General features: G+C 49.4%; 1 protein-coding gene across 3 annotated transcripts in view; it reads left to right on the forward strand.

Moving 5' to 3' along the window:
- Nucleotides 1-16,019, forward strand: part of ATP10A (ATPase phospholipid transporting 10A (putative)) — a 73,617-nt gene that overhangs the window by 25,361 nt on the left and 32,237 nt on the right. For all 3 annotated transcript variants that reach the window (XR_008793886.1, XM_056124594.1, XM_056124595.1), the window contains exons 2-3: nucleotides 7,408-7,612; nucleotides 15,115-15,200. Coding sequence is in view for 2 of the 3 variants with exons in the window: in XM_056124594.1 (XP_055980569.1) it covers nucleotides 7,408-7,612; nucleotides 15,115-15,200 (291 nt within the window). In the remaining variant the exon portion in view is untranslated. The remainder of the gene's footprint in view (nucleotides 1-7,407; nucleotides 7,613-15,114; nucleotides 15,201-16,019) is intronic.

Here is a 16,019-nt window from a genome sequence, read left to right on the forward strand (position 1 = left end):
TCCTGGCTCTTTGCTCAGGATTCACTCCTGGCTCTGGGCTCAGGACTCACTCCTGTTGGGTTCTGGGGATGCTATGGCATGACAGGGATCAAACTTCGAGGCAATTGCCTTTCCCGCTGTACTCATTTCTCCAGAATGGATGAGTGGAGAAAAACTTCTCTTCTGTACTCTAAATATGCTCTCACCATGTTCTACATGATTTAGAACTTGTCATTTACTTATTTGGGTTTGGGGCCACACCAGAGAGTGCTCAGGTCTCTGCTCTCAGGGCTCTGGGAACCCTGTGGCGTGCCGGGGATCAAGCTGCATGCAAGGCAATATACACAGAATTTTGAGTCCACACATGAACTTACTCCTGGCTCTGTGCTCGGGGGTCACTGGGCCTGGGCAGTGCCAAGGGCCCCTATAGGGTGAGGGATACTGGGGCAGTTGCAATGCCTTCCCCGCTGTACCATGTCTCCAAGCGAAAGCTTTATAGTAGTTTTACTTTTCCCCTCTTTGTTCTCTGTGGATGATAATATGATGCACAGACATCGCCACACACTTGCACATTTGGGAGTGGGGATGAGGGTTGTGCTGCTGGCTCCTGTGCTCGCTCTTTCTCTCTCTCTCTCTCTCTCTCTCTCTCTCTCTCTCTCTGTGTGTGTGTTGGAGAGGGGGATCACATCCTTTGCTTGGGGACATCTTGATCTAGTGCACATCTTCACTTGAAAAAAATCCAGTGTCTATCACTGGATTTATCATTTAGAAATTCCATCCACTTTATCATGCATCTGCTGTGCATTCCAACAAAGGGTGCATAGACTTTGCCCAAGAATGTTTTGTTTTGGTTTGGTTCTTGGCTTGGGGCCACACCTGGTGATGCCCAGGGCTGACTCCTGGCATTGCCCTCAGGAATTACTCCTGGTGGGACTCTGGGGACCATATGGGGTGTCGGGGACCAAAGTCAGTTTGGCTGCATGCAAGGCAAACACCTTAAGCTCTGTACTGTCACTCTGGCCTTTGTTACTTATTTTATTTCATTTTTAATAGAAATAAACTTCTGGAATAACTCTCATTTGTAGAGGTCAGAGAAAAATTCAGGCCTATGAACCAGTGCTGAAGCCCATAGGTGTGGAAATTTACTGCCAGTAAATGGCTCAGTGCATGCCCATTGTAGTCCTGCTGAGTGCCATGTCGCTGGACACAGCCACAGAATGGTCTGGCCTAACCCAGGATCACGTTCCTGTTCAGAGCATGTGCAAACCTTCCTCCTTACAGGCAGCCACGCCCTTCCATGCTCACACTAGGTTTCCATGGGCCGGGGATCTTGGGAACTTTCTATCATGCCTCAGGGACAGTATTACCCACATATTGATCAGTGGTGCCTATTAGGATTCACACTGGGCCTGACTGTGTGCGGCAAGCGTCTTGCTCCCATACTATCTCTCCTATCTCATTTTGAAAGATGGACTATGGCAGGGGCCGGGGGCATCTCTCTAAAGCGCTGTGGAAAGTTCTCTGTTCTATCTCTTTCTCCCTTACACACAGACCCTGGGTAGTCTCCACCTGGAAATAACCTCCAGGATGGGTTTTCCTTTCCCCAGGGCAGAGGCCATGGGCCCAGCAACATGCCACTGAGCTCTGAGATTCTTTTGCTGAGACCCTCCTGTTCAGCTTGCCATGTTCCAGCCTGGTTTCTCCTGACATCTGGAGGAGCCCGCTCAGTGACCACCTTCGTTCTGGGGTCTGACCCTGCCTGGGAGACCCGAAGCTTCTTCAGTGTTCCCAAACTCAGTGGGTCCTTTTTAGGGGAAAAAAATCATTTAATACCATAGCACCAATGCTCCCCTCCCACCCCAAGCACTTCAGAAGTCTACTGTATTTATGTGAACAGGTAGAAAGTGTCCCTGCAGGCCCCTCACATACCCCCCCAATCACCCAGGCAATACTCCCACTCTGGTAGACACTGGTCTAGTGGCCTTATATGCAGGTTAGGGACTAGATGAGGGACCAGGTTAGGGACCAGGGTTAGAGCATCAGGTTAGGGACTAGGGTTAGAGACCATCTTAGTGACAATCTTAGAGTATCAGATTAGGGACCAGGTGAGGCAATCATGTTAGGGACCAGAGTTAGGGACTAGGTTAGAGCATCTGGTTAGTACTAGGGTTAGGGACCAACTTAGTGACCAGGTTAGAGTATCAGATTATGGACCAGGTGAGGAAATCAGGTTAGAGACCAGGGTTAGGGACTATGGTTAGAGTATCAGGTTCATGCACGAGGTCAGTATAACAGGTATAACAGTAGCTCCAGGGAGAGGCACCTTCGCCTTTAAAATGTGTTTCAGCACAGGAAGGAAATTTTAAGAGTCTTTTTTAATGTGTTCTGTGGCTCTTTCTAGATACTTGGCATCTGAACCTCCTTCGACCTTGAGCCATTTGGACGAAAAGAGCAAAGCCTTGTCTCTACGACATAAAACATCCAAATAGTTCTGGCCAGAATTTATTACCGCTGTTTTAGAACTGAAACACAGCTTTCGTCAGAACATTCCTCTCTTATCCACGGGATGTTTTACCCACAGGAAACGCTTGGCACATGGGCATGGGGGCTTACTCTTTACCGGGATTTAGCACTGTGTGCAAATGTTATCACTTAGACTTAGTGTGCTATGGGGTCCTATTTCCTGTGTCACACTGTCATTAGCTCTGCCCAGATGTGTATGTGCTCAATTGATCCCAGCTCCTGCCCTCAGCCCCATGGCCAGGCCAAAAGAGTGAAACAGCCACTTTGCACTCTGGACCATCAATCACACAGATGCCATAACTGGTTGCTCAGAACATTCTTTGTCCAAAGCAGACACTTGCTTCACACACCTCTGTGTCTTTGTTGGTTTTGTGATGTGCCTCCCACTTTGCCCCTCGCCGAGAGCCCCAAATAGAACTGGACACCCTGTGGTCCCTAGAGGCAGGGGGCGCCCCCTGGGTGTGTTATCACAGTGAGGATTTGAGCATCATTCAAGAATAGAACTTGTGTGTGTGTGTGTGTGTGTTGTTTTGTTTTGTTTATGTAGGAGTACTGCTATTTATTCAGCCACTGATTAGGCTGATTGAATTGTGCATGAACTCCACCTTACGTTTTTTCCCCCATTTTTTATAATTTTATTTATTGAAACACCATGAGAGCAGTTACAAAGCTTTCAGGTTTAAGTCTCAGTCATACAATGAAACACCCGTACCTTCACCAGTGCCCATTCTCCACTACCAAAAACCCCAGTGTACCCCCATCCTTTGGATAAAACCTAGCTTTTCTGCACCCTGGTCCTTAAACCCGGTGCATTTCAGAGAACTCTGAGAAACGTGATCCCTGGTCAGAAGCCGGCTTTTCAAGTCCTTTTAAGAAACCCCTTTGAATTTCTTAAGGCAGCTACCTCCTCTTAGGAAAATATTTACAGAACAGTCTTCAAAACAGAGCGGGTGTGAGGAGTGGAACTCCACCCCATCCTGTGACTGAGGGACCCTCCTGAGGCATGAAAACGTGGATTACTGCTTGTTCTCCAGTTGGCGTGGTCTAACGGAGTTTCCTTATTCTTTTTTTTTTTTTATAGTTTGGGAATTTGGGTCCTATTCGGTGATACTCAGGGCTTACTCCTGGTTCTGGCTCTGGGATAACTTCTGGTGGTGCTCAGGGAACTCCCTACAGTGCCATGCATGGAACTAGGGTTGGCTGTGTACAAGGCAAGTGCCCTGCCCACTGAACTATCTCTATGGTCCCTGTATCTTTATTGTTTCCCCTGCAGAGGATTCTCTGGATTTTGAGAAGCTTCAAGTTACTGCATGTGTGGGGCATGAGTTGGATCCCTGGCACCAGCTGCACAGGACAAGGGTGGACCCAGCATAAGCACTGCTGGGTCAAGTATTGCAGGGAGTGGCTCCCAGGCTCTGGGGCCAAGTGGGAGAAGCTCAGAATAAAATGCTGCAAAGACACATAGGGGGTGAGCAAGCCCCAAGGGAGGAGTGGAGGGGAGCAGAGTGGCCAGGCGCTCTGGGGAGGAGAGGCGGGTAGCTTCTCTGGGTACAGACAGGGTGCTCTCTGCTTGTCCCCGTGCCTCAGGGACATCTCCAGGCCCTTGGAGACTGCAGTTCCTGCCCTGCTAAAGCCTGTCATCACCTCCAGGACGGACACTGTCCTGTCTTTGATGTAGGCGGCTCAGCTCTGGGGAGCCCCATGCTCTTTCCTGGGAATCTGGCCAGGGTCGTCATGGAGAAAAACTGGAGAAAGTCAAGGTCTGGAAGAGGAAGGAGGACCTCATCAATCAGGCATCTGCTCTGAGAATCTCTCCTCGGGGAGAAATGGAGCCAGTGGGCACTGTGGGTTCCTGGGGGCCCTTGTCAGCCTTAACTCAGAGCCAGGCCATAAAGGACCCGCAGTCACAAAGGACCCGCAGCTTCAGAGGTTGCCCAGCCATGAGGGTCTGGCTTGAAGGAAGAATCCACAAAGTGTTGTGTATCTGCTTTGCATGTGAGAGCCCTGGGTTCTCTCCCCTACACTGCAGGGTCCCATGAACACCACAGAAGCTACAGAAATAGTTCAATGTGAGAATATTTGAGTCTGATCCTTGGAATCTACAGGGGGCTCCTGGAGCATGGCTGGGTGTAGACCTCAATAGAAAAAAAAAACCTTTTGTAGGATGACTAAAGTCTGCTTGTCTAAGAATGGGAGAAAAATTCAGAAAAGATCCACGGTAGTTTTTCTGTTCAACATCTATTTTATTGGGAGGTGGTGGGGAAGTGTGACACTTGATGTGCTCAGGAGTGACCCCTACTAGTGCTTGGGGAATGTATATGGTGCCAGGGACCTAGTGGTATCAGCAGGAGGCCAGGAAGGGCTTCAAACAATGCAGTAGCTCTCTAATCTCAAAGTAAAGTTTTATGTTTGGTTTGAGTGAGGGGGGGGGGGGGGCGATGGGTAGTACATCCAGCTGTGCTCAGGGCCTCCTGGCTCAGAGCTTGGAGGACCCAATCAGTGCTAGGGATGGAACCTGTGTCAGCCACGTGAAAGCCACATGCCTTAAGTCATGTGCTGTGTCTCAGGCTCCTTTCTCCTTTTTAGTACACTTTATATCCTGAAAGTTTTCCCTGTCATAAAAAATCAAAGAGGCTTTCAATGAACCCTAGGACATGCTCTTCAAGCCCATGTTTCACGTTCGCCCTTGAACACGGCGCCTCCCGTGTTTGTCTTTCTGTCTGTTTGCTTACAGCTTCTTCCCCTCGGGAGATGCCCATGTTCTCTCTTGAACACACACTTCTCTGTTTCTCTCCCCTCATATCTTCCTAAGTAAGTGTCCTTGCTTTTGTGCTGTTTGGCGGAGGGGGAGAGGGGCGGCAGTCGCACTGATGGTAGGATTGGTGTTGGAATGTTGAATGCCTGAGACAACTATACTAGTAGACAACTTTGTAAGTCAGGATGTTCAAATAATGTCTCAAGCATGTAAACAAATACTATCTTGTTTCATTTAAACAAAATTTTAAATAATGGGGTCAGATTGGGGGTATGGTGCCGCCAGCAGGTCAATCTGTACCTCTGAGGCGAGTGCATCAGCAGCCTAATGGCACCGTCAGGCTTTCAGATACCCCAAAATTGCTGCTGTGCCCTTGGCCAGATCCCAAAAACTTGAGGCAAAGTTTACCAAGAAAGTAAACGGCCAAAAGTTAGGTATGTGGGAGACACACACACAAACCACCTCTGGCTCAGCTATATAATTGGAGTCAAGGCCTCTCTGGTTCCTGACCGAACTGCTTAACGGCCATGATCCCAGAGACTCAGAAACGAATCTCAGAACCCAAAGACTTTTGGCAGAAATGCATTCTGTTCCTGCAGTAGGTTACTGGTGCTGGGCCACTCCAGGTGGGAATACGTTTCGTGCCTTGGCCCATTCCCCTTGGCGGCCTGGTGACCACCATCCTCCAGAGGCCACTGGACAGTCAGGTTTTGGCCTGCAGTGACGAGACACGCAGGGCCTCATGAGATAGGGGTGGAACCAGCCCTTTCCTCCCCATCCCAGTGAGACCCCGAATCGCCACCTACAAATGGCCTCTCTGGCTCCTGATCAAGCTGCTTAACGGCCATGATCCCAGAGACTCAGAAACAAATCTTGAAACCCAGTGGTTTTTGGCAGAAATGCATCTGGACCACATACAAGGTGGCTGCCACCTCAGAGCTTCTTGGAAAGCCAGGTATGAGCCAGAGGTGACAGGGCAACTGCAGTCTCATGGGAAGGGGAATGGTACCGGCTTGTCCTTCATGCCCTACCAAGGTCACGAGTTGCCCCCCACAAGCGGCTCTCTGGCACGGCCATGGCTCCAGAGGCAAAAGGACTTAATTCATAGCCTGGACGCTTGTGGCAGAAAAGTGAATGGACCATGCATTAAACTACGGTGCCATGCCTCCCTGGAAGGGAAAAGGTGTTGCTCCCTTCCGCCTCCCCCCCCCCCGGAGCAAGGTGACCACCGCCTCGGAGCTTATAAAAAAGCCAGGTATGAGCCAGCAGTGATGGGGCAACTGCAGTCTCATGGGAAGGGGGGGAGGTACTGGCTCGTCCTTCGCGCCCTACCGAGGTCATGAGTTGCCTCCCACAAGCGGCTCTCCAGCACAGCCATAACACCAGATGCACAGAAACCAATCTCATAATTATCTGGCTCTTTGCAGAAATCCAAAATCGTGAGGTCACTATTGTGACCACGCGAGATTATATGATTCTAATAACCAGCTATAGAAAACAAAGTATTTCACAATGCCTGTTCAGCAATTCTGATTGGGGGGGGGGGGGGAATTCTAAACAATAATGGTGAATCTTTTGTCGAAATAATGAATGTAATCAATGTAGAGAATAGTTAAGTGGAAATCATCTGTCTCACAGGCATTGGGAGGGGTGGGGGGGTATACTGGGGTTCTTGGTGGTAAAAAATGAGTACTGGTCAAGGAGAGGTGTTTGATCATTGTGTGACCGAGACTTAAACCTGAAAGCTTAGTAACTTTTCCCACAGCGATTCAATAAATAAATATAAGAAGGCAAAATAATAAATAAATAAAATTATGAAAAAAAGTAAGATGGAGTTCATGCCCAATTCAATCAGCTAATCAATGGCTGAATAAATAGCAGTACTCCTACATTAAAGAAAATTAATGGGGTCAGAGCAAATAGTACAGCAGGTAGGGCTTATGCCTCACATGCCATTGGCCCAGGTTGATCCCCAGCACCATATTTGGTCCCCTGAGCCCAGACAGGGGTGATCCCTGAGTGCAGAGCTAAGAGTAAGCCCTGAGCACCACCCTAAAGTGGCCCACAAACAAACAAACAGAAGCTTTCATTAAACTTAAGTGAGCCCCACGTTGGCCCTGCGGATCTGGCTGACGCCACTCTCTGTGCAGGGTGGAGAAACAGTACGTGGACCGGTTCTGGAAGGAGATCCACGTGGGCGACTTCGTTTACCTGCACTGTAATGAGATCATCCCCGCCGACATCGTGCTGCTGGCCTCCAGCGACCCCAACGGGCTGTGCCACATCGAGACGGCCAACCTGGACGGGGAGAGCAACCTCAAGCGGCGCCGGGTGGTCCGCGGCTTCTCCAAGCCTGTAAGTAGCCCCGCCCCCGCGCCCCAGTCTCCCGCGTGCCTTAAGAGCCCCTGCTCGTGCCCCAGACTCACCCCTTGCCCCAGAACCCCCGCACGCCCTAGGTCTCCCGCGCTTTCTAGGACCCCTGCGCCCGCCAGACTCCTGTATCCCAGACTCTCGCGCGCCCCAAGATCCCCCGCGCCCCAGACTCCCTCGTGCCCCAGGACCCCCTGCGTGTCCCCCAGGACCCCCCATGCCGCAGACTCACCGCTTGCCCCAGACTCCCGCGCACCCCGCGCCTTCCAGCCACAGCCCCGCGATCCCCAGGTCCCCCGTGGCCTCCAGGACCTGCGCACCCAGGACCCCTCCCCTCCTACGACCCCTTCCCGTGCTCCCCAGCCTCCACCCCACCAGACGCCTCACGTTCCCAGCGCTAGGCCTGGTGAGTAGGATGTTTGAAGTTCGACGATGATGCTCTCATGCACGCCCCCGCCCCCCCCCCCCAGTCCTTGGCCCACGAGATGCTGGAGGTGGGACCCTCGGGCCACTGTGGGCCCTGCAGAGGAGTGATGGAGCCGCCCTCTGCGCGGGACCCAGAAGCCCCTCTGCAAGCGGCTACCACTGATTGATGGGAGGGCCCAGGCTTGTCCGTGCCTGGGGGAGGGGGCTCCTGACCCTGAGCCCAAGGCGGGAAAGCACCAGGGGCAGCTGCCACGGCCCTGCCCGGCCCCTGCGCCAGCAGCAGCCCGCCTGCGCCTCCTAGCGGCGAGGTGGAGAGCAGCACCCGCTCCTTGCGTGAGGAGCGCGGTCTGGTTTGCTGGGAGGACGGGGAGGAGGGGAGCTCAGTGCGCGCGCGCGTGTGTGTGCACGTCCGTGCATGCGCGCACATGTGAGTGCATGTGCATTTTGGTGTGTCTCTGCGTACGTGTGTGCGCCCGTGTGTGCACTCCTGCTTGTGTGCGGGCGTGTGTGTGCATGTGTGTGCTCATGTGCATGTGTATGCACGTGCGCGCGTGAGTGTATATGCGTGTACGTGTGCATGTGCGTGTATGTGCACACACATGCATGTGTGCGTGCGTGCGTGTGCGCGTGTGTGCTGCAGCTACAGCTCCCTCGCAGGAACCCTCAGTCTCGAGCTGGTTTCTGTCTGGGAGAGGCCCCCAGTGTCCTGCTACGCCGTGGACTGCGGAGTGACTGTCGGAATGCCCATTTCACACATGCTGAGAGTGGAGGGGATTTAGGGACAGACTCGTCACTAAAGGTGCCATGGAGGCAGCTGCATTAGAGCCAGGGAGTGTGTCGATCCAGGAGGGTGATTGCATTGCACGCATTCACCCCAGGTTCAATCCCCAACGCGCATATGGTCCCCTGAGTCAACAGGAGTGATCTCTGAGCACAGAGCCTAGGAATCAGCCCTGAGCACTGCTGAGTGTGGCCCCAAACAACAAAATAAAGAGATTGGGTGACCAGGGAGATTGTATAACGCATGGGGCACTTGCGTTGCACACAGCTGGCCTGGCTTCAGTCCCCCACACCCCATAGAGTCCTCCCAAACACCACCCGGAGTAATTCCATGAGTCAGAAGTAAGCCCTGAGCACCACTGGGTGTCACTCAACCTATCCTCAAATAAATAGTGTCGGACAAAGGGGTATACTATGGGGCTTAACAGGAAGCTGGTATGTCCAGGCCTGAGGACATGTGACCCCAAGCCCCAGCACCATCTGGCCCCTAGAAAAAGAAAGTTAGTATTGGAACCTCAAAACCGATGTCCTGGGGGCATGTGACACGGGCCTGAAGTTAAGACTTTTCCTTTCACATGACTACTTTGGTTCCATCCCTAGCATCAAATGGGGTCATTGAGCCCTGCCAGGAGTGATGCCTGAGAAAAGAGCCACGGGTAAGCCCTGAGTACCACTGGGATGCCCCCCAAACCAAACCAATAGGAAATAGATTTCAAAGTTGAGGTCAAATTGGTGTTGACCGACAGGGGTGAGAGGATGCTCTCCCCACCCGCAAAGACTCCATGCAGTTCTGTTACATTTCTGCCCAAACTTCTCTGCCCAGGTCTCACAGCCCCTCACAGCTGCAGTGTTGACAGCAGGTTGAAAAGAGCTTCCTGGGATCAGGAGCAAGCTCAAGGGTCCAGGCATGAACAAGGCCCCGTTTAGAAAAAGGATTCAGGCACTTGGGTTTTTTCCAGATTTTGGCTATTGTGAATAGTACAGCAATGAACATAGAAGAGCAGATGTCATTTCGACTGTACTTTTTTGCCTCTCCGGGATATATGCCTGGTTAAAGAAACTTTGGTACATCTACACAATGGAGTACTATGCAGCTGTTAGAAAAGAATGAAGTTATGAAATTTACATGCAAGTGGTACTACATGGAAAGTATCATGCTAAATGAAATGAGTCAGAAAGAGAGGGACAGACATAGAAAGATTGCATTCATCTGGGGGAGTTGGGAGACTAACATCCAAGAATAGCCAAGATAAGTACCAGGAGGTTCACTCCATGGCTTGGAGGCCAGCCACACATGCTGGGGAAGAAGGCAGCTCAGATAGAGAAGGGAGTACCAAATAAATGGTGTTGGGAGGATCCTCCCAGGATGAGAGATGCATGCTGAAAGTAGACTATAGATCAAACATGATTGCCATTCAATGCCTCTTTTGCAAACCACAGCACCCAAAAGGAGAGAGAGAACAAAAGGGAATGCCCTGCCACAGGGCTGAGGTGGGATGGGGGGTGGGGGGGTGGGAGGGATTCCGGGAGCATTGGAGGTGGGGAATGGGCACTGATGGAGGGATGGGTACTCAATCATTGTATAACTGACACCCAAGCACAAAAATCTGTAAGTCTACAACTGTTTCTCATGGTGTTTCACTAATAAATAATAATAATAATAATAATAATAATAATAATAAAGGATTCAGGGGCAAGAGCCATACTACAGCAGAGAGGGCACTTGCTTTGCTCGAAGCCAACTTGGGTTCGATCCCCAGCTCCCCAAAGGGGCCTCCGAGTCTGCCAGGAGTGATCCCTGAGTGCACAGGCAAAGGTAAGCCTTAAGCAAAGCCAGGTGTGGCCTGAACACCAAAAAAGAAAAGAAAAGGTATTAAAGTTCCAAACACATAGAAGACAAAGGTATTGGGGTGTTTGGTTGCTCTCAACACAAGCCCATCAAGCAATGATCTCTATCGTGGGAAAACCAGAGGAGGAGAAGGCAGCATTTGTGGGAGGGCTTCTGTGCCACACTCCTTGCTCTGGGGTTGTTATTCTTTAATTAAATCAACTACATGCTCTGCAGTGGGATTGCAGGAGGAGGAGAGATTCGTCACCTCACTGGAGAGCCCTGACAGTTGCGTGGGTGTGTTAATTGGATGGGTCGATATCCAGTCTTTACAGAAAGATTCGTGGATTCCTCCCAAGGTCTGCTCACTACACCTCTCATTCACGCAACTTCATACACTGGGGCATTTTTGTTCTCAGGTTCAACCATCACATACTTTCCGTGGAGGATATTAACTCTGGAACAGGAAGGAATATGAGAAAGGAAATTACTCGGGAACACAGTGATTCTGTTCAGAACTAAAATTTTCGTTCCAGCCAGGATAGATATTTACAGGCGTTTGGTAAGACAGGCTGTGATTTGAGACATTTTACTGTAGGGATTATCTTTGCTTTCTGTGGAATATAAATTTGGCTGTAGATCTTCTATTTGAATCCTGGTGACTGGCTTTTATTTTATGACCAGTCTCTCAAACCCGTGCCTGTGGAGGTAGGCCCTGAAGTGCTGGTGAGAACAGCTAGTAGGTGTGAAACTGGTTGTAATTAGTGACTTTGACATCTTTCTCCACAAAGATCTTCTTACCTGTAAGGAAACATGAAAGTTCTTTATTTGCAGTTCAGTTCATCATCTTTGTGATGTTGGGAGTTGCCATGTTTTATTCCAGGAAAAACAGGCAACCAAAATGGAAGAGATTTTAGTTCTATTATCATGGTAAAAGCCATGTGACTTGCTCTTTTGCACTTTTCTATAAAAACTAAAGAAAGGGGGTCGGGAGACATTGAGTCAAATGCCATGCTTCCCAAATGTGGTTGTATTGCATAAGGAATTGCAAAGGGTTTGAGGCTGTGGGTGTGTTTGCCTGTGTTTTGCAGGAGCAGGAATTTCCTTTTCTCTTGGATTTTGGGGCGGCACCTCGCAGTGCTTAGGGGTGTTTCCCGGCTCTAGTGACCATGCCATGCTGAGGACGGAACCTGAGGACTTTCGCATGCAATGCACGTATTTAGCCCGTCAAACCTCTCTGACCCTGGAGCAGGAATTTCTTGACCTGTAGGAAAAGCTGAGCTGTGGGACATGTATCTCCTTGACTACCAGAAACTTGTCGATGCTGGATGTGAGTGTGTGCATTCCTGTAATGCGAGAGTGCATGTAGAATGTGTGTGTGTGTGTGTGTGTTTATCAATGATTGTGAGGATGAACATGAGTGCAAGTGGATATAAGTGGAAAACGTGTGTGAGCAGGCACAAGTATGGAGGTATGTGCAAGATTGAGAGGAAATGAGGAGAAAGGCAGAACGTCCAGAAAATAGGAACCTGATCATCAAGAATCTGGCACCAATGTAGAAAACTGCCAAGGCAGGCTCCCATGTGATGAGACTACCTTGGAAGGGCCTTCAATGGACATTGTTTGTCTCAAGGCCGAAATCCAGGTGCCAGCAGGCCTGGTTTCCTTTGAGGCTGGATTCCCTTCCTGGTAGACACTGCGTCATCCTTGTTCTGTCACTGATCCAGAGGGACCATTGTGTGTGTGTGTGTGTGTGTGTGTGCGCGCGCGCGCATGCGTGTGCACGCACGCACCTGTGTCCACATTTCCTCTGTTGATGGGGACAGCATTAACAGTTGTATTGTAGCTTCTCCCGGGAAACTTATTGGAATGTCCCAAATCTCCTTAGAAATCCTGTGTCTAAATATAGTCACATTCTGAAGTCCTGTGCCTTACGGTTTAGACCATGAATTTTAGGGTTAGGAAGGAGACGGGAGACGGGTGTCCAGTCCAGCCCATGATAGACCCTAAGTATCCCTCCAGTTAAAAAGGAAGAAACTCCTCCAGCTCCTTCCCAGGTCCAGAAGACATGCTGAACCCTGGGCACGCCCTGGGTGCGAGACAGCATAGAATGTTCTGGATACATCTCCCAAGTCCTGGAGACAGAATGTGCTTCCATTTCTGAGCTGTGCACAGTACATTTTTTTTTCTTAAAGAGAAAGAATAATAAACAGAGACCAAGTATTTTAAGTCTCCAGCCTGGTCAGCCAAGAATAATGCTGTGTTGTTCTGAGACTCAGACCTTCCGTGACCCTCCCACACAGCCCTCACTGTCAGTTTCTGTGCTGGGAAGCTTCCAGAGGATCCCCAGGCCCTTCCAATAGATGCTCAGAAACAGGCCCAATTAGTTCAAGGACAGATAAGGTTCGTGACACCAAACTTAAAGAGGAGCTTATGGGTTTTTTGTGGGGGTGGTTTGGGCCACACCCAGCAGCTTACTCCTGGCTCTGCACTTGAGGATCACTCCTAGATATGTTCAGGGGACCTACGGGATGCCAGATATTGAACCCTGGTTGGCCGCATGCAAGGCAAGTGCCTTACCCACTGTACTATCTTTCTGGCCCCATGAGCTGTTTTAATTGTGTGGTGGTTTGGTTTGGTTTAGTTTGGGAGACATGCACAGCCATGCTCAGGTTCCCCGTGGTGAAGTGCTGGGAATGCCCCAGAACAAATTCTCTACTACTGACCCACATATTCTCATTCCAAACGAGCCACTTAAAATGGGATCGTTATTTTAATTTTTTAGTGAGTAGGGAGGGCTGCAGTGATAGTACAGTGGATAAGGCATTTGCCTTATATGCAGCCAACCTGGGTTCTACCCCTAGCACCACACCTGGTCCCCATAGTACTTCCAGTATTGATCACTGAGCACAGAGCCAGGAGAAAGCCCTGAGCACAATCCAAAAAATGAAGGAAAAAATGCATTTTTTAAAAACCACCTGTTGGCACTCAGGGATTCCTCCTAGTGGTCTCCTCAGGGGAACATTGGGAGTGCAAATTGAACCCAGGACTTTCTGCACGCACAGCATGTGCTCTCACGTGGCCATTGCTCCTGTCTCTGAAATTGCATTTAAAATTTTGTGTTAATTTATTTTTTATTGAATCATCCTGAGATACATAGTTTCAAAGCTGTTCATGATTGGGTTTCAGTCATAGAATGATCCATTACCCCTCCCTTCACCAGTGTACATTTCTCACCACCAACGTCCCCATTAAAATAGCATTTTCATTTCAGTTGTTGAACTGAGCCTACTATAATCTAGTGAGTTCTCCTTTTCATGTGTACAACACACAGGAAAGCAGCAAACCTCAAATTTGAATTGTTGCCTTGACTGCTAGATTCTGGGTCAGGAAGTATGTTGTCACAGTGGGCGGCACCATTTTGGGAGATTTTCAACCGTTGGTGCATTTTTAGGAATGACCTGCTCACTGGGTTCACACGGTTCCAGTTTTGACCATTGTGCAATGTTTGGATAGAGGAAAGGGAATGACCAGGCTGAAGACAAGAGCTCATTTGTCAAAGGTCCTTTCGTGGTTCTCAGTTACACTAAAGACTCATTCCCATCCTCTCCCTCCTGTTTCTCCCTACTCTAGGCTCTGTGAGGTCACTCTCTCAAAGACTTCAAAATGGACCTGACTTTGTAATGAGCTCAGTTACTCAAGAAGCAGAGTAGCACTGTCGCACTGTCCTCCCGTTGTTCACCGATTTGCTCAAGCAGGCACCAGTAACATTTCCATTGTGAGACTTGTTGTTACTGTTTTTGGCATACTGAATATGCCATGGGGATCTTGCCAGACTCAGCCATGCGGGCAGAATACTCTCGATAGCTTGCCGGGTTCTCCAAGAGGGACAGAGGAATTGAACACGGGTTGGCCGCATACAAGGCAAACACCCTACCTGCTATGCTATCACTCCAGCCCAAGGAGCAGAGTAATAAATTGTTGGCTCACATAGATTGTTTTAATACTTTTTTGTGGATGCCTGGGAAGAACTTGTAGAGCCTATTAAGCAAGTGAGATTCCCTAAGTTCCTATTTTCCAGAGGGAATTTGCTTCTCTAAATCTGTAGCAAATGTGTAAGATTCTGTTTTGCCTCAAGAAACGGCTTTGTTCCTTCCCATCATTTGTGGCTTCCTTTTTTTTTTTTTAATCTCTTACTTTCTTTTAGCCACCAGCTAACTCAACAGGACTGTGCTACCAGTTGCTATATCTTCTGTGATCACTCATCCACATTTACCCTGGGTGTGATGATGCAGAAGCCAAGCCATGCTGGGCCGGCATTCTGCAGAGATCACTGAGCAGAGGGCTTGCATCAGATTTCCCTGCCAGGGATGTGGGCAGAAGAGTGAGCGTCTTGAAGCACAGAGCATCTTGCGTGCAGCTTTCTCTGAAATATACCTGCTGCTCTTTCCAGGTCTCTGAATTCAATCCTCTGACGTTCACCAGTGTCATTGAGTGTGAGAGGCCAAACAATAACCTGACGCGGTTTCGTGGATGCATGTGAGTATTAAGCATCTGCTTGGCCTCGTCTTTCTCTCTTTCTCTCTTTCTCTCTCTTCATTTCTCTCTCTCCATCGGCGTTCTCTCTGCTCATCCTTTTATCTGTCCATCCATCCTGTTTCTTCTATTTATCCGACTTTTAACTGTCTACTATTCTTTCCATCCATCTTTATCTGTCCATCTATCCATCCATTCTTCAGTCCACCCATCCATCTTTCCTTCCAATCACCAATTCTCTAGGGCCAGAATAGAGAACATGAGTACAGCAAGGAGGGCACTTGCTTTGCATGTGACTGAACTGGGTTCAATCCTCTGTACCACTTATAGCCCCCCAAGATGTAGGAGTGACCCCTGAGCACAGATCCAGAAGGAAGACCTGAGTACTGCTAGATGTGACCCCAAAACTAAAAAGAAAAAAGAAAAAAAACTTTCACCAACTTTCTGTCTATTCATCCACCCGACTTTCACTTAACCATCTATACCCATCCATCTTTCTATCCATTCATCCATATATGCACTTTTGTCCATCAATCTGTACTCAAGAATCACTCCTGTAAGTGTTTGGGAGAATATATACAGTGCTGGGAATCAAATTGGGTTTGACTGCATATAAGGCAATCACCTTAACACCTATCTCTCCTCCTCAATAATTAGCACTGTAGCACTGTCCTCCCATTGTTCATCGATTTGCTCGAGCGGGCCCAATAACGTCTCCATTGTGAGATTTTGTTACTGTGTTTGGCATATTGAACACGCCACGGGTAGCTTGCCAGGCTTTGCCGTGCGGGCGAGATACTCTTGGTAGCTTGCTGGGCTCTC

The sequence above is a fragment of the Sorex fumeus genome, unplaced genomic scaffold, assembly GCF_029834395.1.
Source record: "Sorex fumeus unplaced genomic scaffold, SorFum_2.1 ptg000051l, whole genome shotgun sequence".
Taxonomy (NCBI): domain Eukaryota; kingdom Metazoa; phylum Chordata; class Mammalia; order Eulipotyphla; family Soricidae; genus Sorex; species Sorex fumeus.